This window comes from Halyomorpha halys, unplaced genomic scaffold, assembly GCF_000696795.3.
Source record: "Halyomorpha halys isolate HHAL.00 unplaced genomic scaffold, Hhal_1.1 Scaffold2.1, whole genome shotgun sequence".
NCBI classification, from domain to species: Eukaryota; Metazoa; Arthropoda; class Insecta; order Hemiptera; family Pentatomidae; genus Halyomorpha; species Halyomorpha halys.
In genome coordinates this window covers 1,406,513-1,412,781 of record NW_027111560.1, presented here as the reverse complement: position 1 = coordinate 1,412,781, position 6,269 = coordinate 1,406,513, and the positions used below count along the sequence as shown (strand labels likewise).

General features: G+C 28.0%; 2 protein-coding genes across 4 annotated transcripts in view; one reads left to right on the top strand and one right to left on the bottom strand.

The window, feature by feature from the left end:
- Pmvk (Phosphomevalonate kinase) overlaps positions 1–1,790 on the bottom strand; it is a gene marked incomplete in the record, with an annotated part of 5,964 nt that extends 4,174 nt beyond the window's left edge. Inside the window, 4 exon segments of the mRNA XM_067049622.1 lie at positions 1–113; positions 847–1,052; positions 1,168–1,218; positions 1,705–1,790. Of these exon segments, the coding sequence (XP_066905723.1) occupies positions 1–113; positions 847–1,052; positions 1,168–1,218; positions 1,705–1,739 (405 nt within the window).
- Positions 1,702–6,269, top strand: part of Prx2 (Peroxiredoxin 2) — an 8,213-nt gene continuing 3,645 nt past the window's right edge. The window contains exons 1-3 of one of the 3 annotated variants that reach the window (XM_014419354.2): positions 1,702–1,841; positions 2,402–2,547; positions 2,852–3,091. In XM_014419354.2, coding sequence (XP_014274840.1) covers positions 2,414–2,547; positions 2,852–3,091 — 374 coding nt within the window. In that variant the 5' untranslated portion in view covers positions 1,702–1,841; positions 2,402–2,413. Of the gene's footprint in view, positions 1,842–1,926; positions 2,039–2,151; positions 2,263–2,401; positions 2,548–2,851; positions 3,092–6,269 lie in introns of those variants that run through there. The other 2 variants (XM_014419284.3, XM_014419210.2) reach the window with 2 other exon arrangements.

The window sequence follows — 6,269 nt, the reverse complement described above, 5'->3', positions numbered from 1 at the left end:
ATCACACACAATGCGATATAATTTGATTATTTCATTGTTATAGTTTTCCTTGAACCATTTTATATCTGTCTTCCTTCGTGCATCACTCACAATCCAAACAGGATAATTATCAGCTGAAATCAGGATAATAATAAGGATGTGCCTTATTAACCAACTTTTTCTTCCCAACACAGTAATTTTATTCTAAGAAGTTGTCATTTTAAAATTAAGTTTATGGAAGTTCTTACAATGAAGATATAAGTACAGAAGTTGTAAAATACAATAAAATTGAAAATATTGATAACTAAGTACATTAATACCAAATAATCAATTAAACTTATAACATCTCTCCATAGAAATACAAATGTTAGCTATTAAAACATCTTGGATCTCATTAAAGTTATAAAATTATATTAAAAAAGCTAAACCAGGAATAAAACATTATTATCTCACTTTCTTCTTTGATTTTATAAAGTGTAGATGCTACAGCAAAACGGCTTTGAAAAATAATTAAGTTTAAAAAAAAACACAGGTTGTTTCTGACTTAAAGTAAATATATTATTATATAAAAATGTTATAAGTAAATGAGGATGATTATCTGCCGGTAGTAAAATGTATTTATTGCTAATTGCTTACATTAAACTTCACGCTATTCAATTTGATATGGCCATCATAATTCAATAAAATTCAGCCATAGACATTAAAGATTGCTAAAAACCATATGAATACATCAACTAATGTATTACGAAAGATAGATATGGCTTTCAATTTAAAAAAAAGAAAAGAATAAATATGAAAGAATAACTTCACCCTCAATTTGAAATAATGAAAAATTTTAATGGTGGAAATATTATTAGTAAAATCTACCTTTACTCATTTGAATAGCTGCTCGACAAAAAACACCATAATCCTCATTCCGAAGCTTCTCACTCCATTCCAACATAGCTTTTCGATGCGCTTCCTTGAATTCCAAAGAACTCATCAAAACTTTCAAATCTAAACCATTCTTTTCAGCATGAAGGCTTTTAATCGGTGCTGAAAGTTTAATGATAACAACATGTTCACGATTCAACCTAAAAGAATATGTTTTAGTTTTTTTAATTTCACAATAAATAAAAAACAAATAGTCTACAGTGAATAATATAATTATGATCACTGAGAATAAAATGAGATTTTAAAAATGCTTACTTTTCAAATAATCTGTCAGTTAGATAATCTTTTCCACTCTTTCTCTTACCACTAAAAATGTAAATACACTTAGGATTGGCAGACATTAATAAATAAATATGTAGGTTACGTTTAATCAGTATTTTACCTAACGAAGAACCTTAAAGGCACATAAATCTATTTTTATCACTTTCTCCATTATTTGAAATTCATGTCAAGCCCTGATTAGCAACGCTCGGCTACATGATAAGAAATCAGTAGGTTGTCATTGCAGTGAAATATTTATTTTGGAATATTCTCTCACCTTTTAAATGTATTTTCGTGGATGAATTTTGTCATAGGAGAGAAATTAAATATTTAACTTTATTTCTGTAAATATAAATACGTTAGATTGAATCATTAAAAAAAAGGATAATGTAAATTGTAACGTCTTATCAGAACTTTTTCCTAACGCATTTACATTTTAGTTGAGGTGATCAATTTTATTTTCTTAAAATTATTGAAAACAACTCAAAATTGTAATTAATATTTAGAGGTTATGTACCAAAAATTATTTACGTGATGTTTAATTTTTCTGCGAATCGTGACAGCATTGTAGGTACCGGTATTTCTTTACCCCACTCCTCCTCGCCTGATACAATCCCATTACCTTTGGTAGCCGGCTGACAGACAGTTCATTTTGCGCTTAATCAGAAGTAAGTATACAACAAGCTTGTTGTTTGTAGATTGGATTGTATGCTTCGTTCATTTGTTTTCATTTTTTTAATCCCATCAAATACCCTATCGGCTTTAAAAGTTTAATACTCTCATATATACTGCGACGTAGTTTGATCTGGTTGTGTGTGATAAGAGTCCTTAAGAGTCTTTTAACAAAATGTTCAAAATCGAAGAGGTATTAAAATTATTTTATATATATGAAAAGTTAATTTATAAAACAAAATTGTGTAATGGGTGGGAACTACCGGATTCCGTGTGATGCATTTAAAATGACCTTGGAGTTTGAGACGATTAGGAGCCGACTTTTTTTTTTTCATTATCTTTTACGGAAGTCTGGTTACTAGTTATTTGCTCATTATGAGTGAATGTGCGTGTGAACGTAATTCTGAAGTTTTGTTGGTAACAATTATTATTTTTATTTTTTTAACTCCTCTAAAACTGATTCTGTTTCATGTATTCAAACTAGAAACAAGTATTAACTGAATAGCTGTATCTCATAAATTTTTCTTTATGTTGAGTATCTTATTTATTTTTTCAGATTACTTCCACCATGTCCCAGCTCCAGATTTCAAAGCCTGCCCCCGACTTTAGTGGAACTGCTGTAGTTGATGGAGAATTCAAAGAAATCACTCCTGAAATGTTCCGTGGAAAATATCTTGTTCTCTTTTTCTATCCACTGGATTTGTAAGTCAATATTTATTTTAATCAACAGTTTATTAAATTATTAGAATGAATTGTATATATTTTTTACATCATATATTTAGAAATGAAATATAAACATTACTCAAGTGTACTATCAGTCTCAATCAATTTGATAACATCCTTTCTCATATGATTATGTTCTACTTTTTTATCAAGTCATGTTGTTAATTAGACACTTGTTTGTGATGTGTTATTTCATCACTGTCTAAAGGTCTTTATTGTGAGTCATCAATTGAAGTTATGATTTATCATCATTAGTTAAAAATATATTGAATTTTTTTTTTAGCACCTTTGTTTGCCCTACGGAAATCATTGCTTTCTCGGACAGAGTTGACGAATTTCGTCAAATCGACTGTGAAGTGGTCGCTGCTTCATGTGACTCCCAGTTTTCCCATCTTGCATGGATTAAAATGCCTAGGAAGATGGGCGGGCTTGGTGAACTCCATATACCTCTTCTTTCTGATAAATCTGGACGTATTGCTCGATCATACGGAATTTATAATGAGGAAACCGGAGTACCATATAGGTAAATATAGTTTATTATTTTTTCTGCTTATATATAAGGATAATTACTTTTTCTGCTTATGTATAAGGATAATTGGCTTTCTGCCTTACATATAAGGTAATTGGTATCCCTCCTAGATTTTTTCCTGTCCAGTAGGCTTTGTTTTCCTGTTTGCATCATCAGGGGTATTGTTTCATCATATTATATCTAGGAAATAATCCTCAAGGTGACTAAGTAGTATAACATGGCATCATCTATTCCAGGAAATGTGGTTGTTAATAATTTTTTTATGAATCATTTCTTTTTTGTTTGTTATACTTTATGCCAATATAGCTTATGTTATATATAATTGTGTATAGTTAAATATGCATTAATTATGATCATGGAAATTGATTATTTAAATACTTTTTTAATTACACTTATTATATAATGGACTTGATGAGTTATGTAACAGGATTAGTCTTTCATTTGACATTTAGTTTTGGCAGGACTTGTTTCACCTTGAGGTATTCAAGCTTACATTTATCAATTTTATTTTACTATGAGAATAAAGTTCTTAAATCATTTTCTTTGTTATTTGTAGTATATACATTATACAGCTATTGTCCAAGAATTTTTTTTATTTTGACCTTAGTATTTCATTTAGGAACTATGTAGTTAAAGAATGGGAAGGTCAAGATTCTTTTCTCAGTCTATAAAATAAATATTGACTGACCCAGATGGGTATTGAACTCACAACCTTATGAAGCAACCACTCAAGGGCACTCATCTCAATACGCTCAGCTATTAGGTCCTCTAAATGATTTTCTTTCACTGCTTCTAATTATTGTAAAAATGAATTATGAGGATGAAAATTTAATTTTTCATTTTACTCCTCACTGAGAGGGGTGACATTTTTAGGAGTAATTAGTTTTAAATTTGGTTTTTAATAATATTACACCTACTTAAAGCCCATTTAACAAAGTATAAAACTATTAGGATTTTGCCCATAAAGAAATTAAAAACATTCATAAGCATAAGAGTGATGATTCAAAGAAACCCTGAGATTTAAATGCAACATTTAGATTATTTTGATAATTTTTTGATTTTTCTCAAAATTAATAAGAAATCTAAGATTAGTTCGTTATTATTTGGGTTTTATTGGCAGTGTTGGGCATTAATTAGCTATAGTTCAAACTGATAATTAATATTGTCATGGATACGATATTTATTTATCAATGGTTCATTCATGAATAAGTGTCGTTTCCATGGCGATTTTAGTTATTAGTTTCATCCATAGCTAATTTTTTCCCACCTCTGATTATTGGTATATTTAAAATACTTCATAAATAAATTGTTTATTCCTGATTTGGCAACAGATATCTTACAGCTGCATGTTTTGAATACTCCATTAACCTTGTGATTTTTATTATTATTATTTTTTTTTTGGAAAAGTAGATTTGTTAATTGTTTCTGGTTCTTGCAGATAACTGCTACATAGCACAAACTGTTAAAGAACTTCTTAAAAATTCTTTCCTTGGTTTCGATACTCCTTTATTTCCAATAATGAGAGGTAAAAAAAAAAAAAAAAGCATTTGTGTTAACTTCAGTTACTTTATAATTAATCGTAATTTTAGTTTAAAAAAAAAAATTAATTAAGCTTGAGGAAAGAAATCCTAATTTTCCAAACATAGGAAAACTTCATTATAATACGAGACCAGATTTTTATGCATTTGCATCTTTTGTTCCCTGCCTCCGAATTCTGCCAAATCTCGACAGAAATTAGTATCATGGAAAAGAAGGCATTTAGATAACACTAATTTATATTGTACATTTCAAGATTTCTCCCTAAAATTGCAAGATTCAGGGTTTTTTCTTTAAAAAAATTCCATCCTTTACTCATTTTGGGCAAAATTCCACAATTTTAATTTTTTGTTTATTTATACATATTTATTTAATGTATTTTTAATTAAACTTTTTAAAGATTTTCTACATTGTCTAAATACTTTTTAAGTTTTTGGTTAATGGTATAATGCTATGAGAAATATTAGAGGAAATTAAAGAAGGGAATTAGCTTGAAAAAAAAATATTTTTAAATACTCCTTTCTATTTTTATTTTATATATTATACAATAGGAATGTAAAATCAGATAATACAGTTGTTTTCCTCATAGCTCTTCAATTATGGACAAAATATTATATTTGTATTCAGATTAGTATAGCATAAGTGTAGAGAATATTTAGAGTTCGATTTGATTCTAATGATGTTTGGTTAGGTTTTTATATATTATCATAAAATGAACAATAAAGTTGATTATTGCAGGATTTGGGTGTTTTATACTCATTTCGGGTTTGCACGTTTTGGGCTTTTATTGCTTGAAAATCTGGTCTCTAGTTACAACACTACTAGGATGTAAAGAAAAAAGAGTGTTATACCCTTAAAATCTTATCAAATAAATTTTAAAGTTATTAAACGTTCAAATAAAAAATTAAATATAGCTATGAAAGCACTCACATTTCCATTGTTGGTGTTCCTGGTTTGATTTATTTTTTACCGTGGTATTTTCTATTTGATGTAATGGCTAATCACATTTTGTCTTGTTCCCTTAAAATATTCAAATGAACATTAAGAAATTGTTTAAATCTTTTGTATTTATGCGTTCAATACGTCTAATTAATTATCATATTCTTCCTCTTTTTATTTTCCTCCTCTTTCGATACTTTTTGATCATTAATTATAGCAATATCTTTTTTATTTAAAACAATCTTGTCTAATTCTGTAGTTAAATCTTTTTTTTTTTTTTTGTAATACAAAAATATTTTCCCTAACTGTTTCCTAGAATGTGTTAAGATAGCATTAGTTTTTTTTTTCTACCCTTCCTTTCCTTGGGGAATACCAGGTTTTGACATTAGTGTTACATTATCCATCAAAACTATTCTTTATCATTTACATGATCGTTCTAAACATTTCCTTATCAGAATATTCCTTAGAATCACGTTTATGGTATCAATTGGACTATCGTTTCCTTCTATTACTGTATTTAGAACTTTAAGTAAACTTCTCATATTTACAAAACAAATAAAAATAAACCCATTAAGAATATTTAAATGATAATAAAATTTTACCTGCTCCGACTGATGCAATCTGTAGGTAAAAAAAGTTATTTAAAATAAAACATATTTTAAATACTTGCTGTTATAATTTAGTTTGTGATTTACTA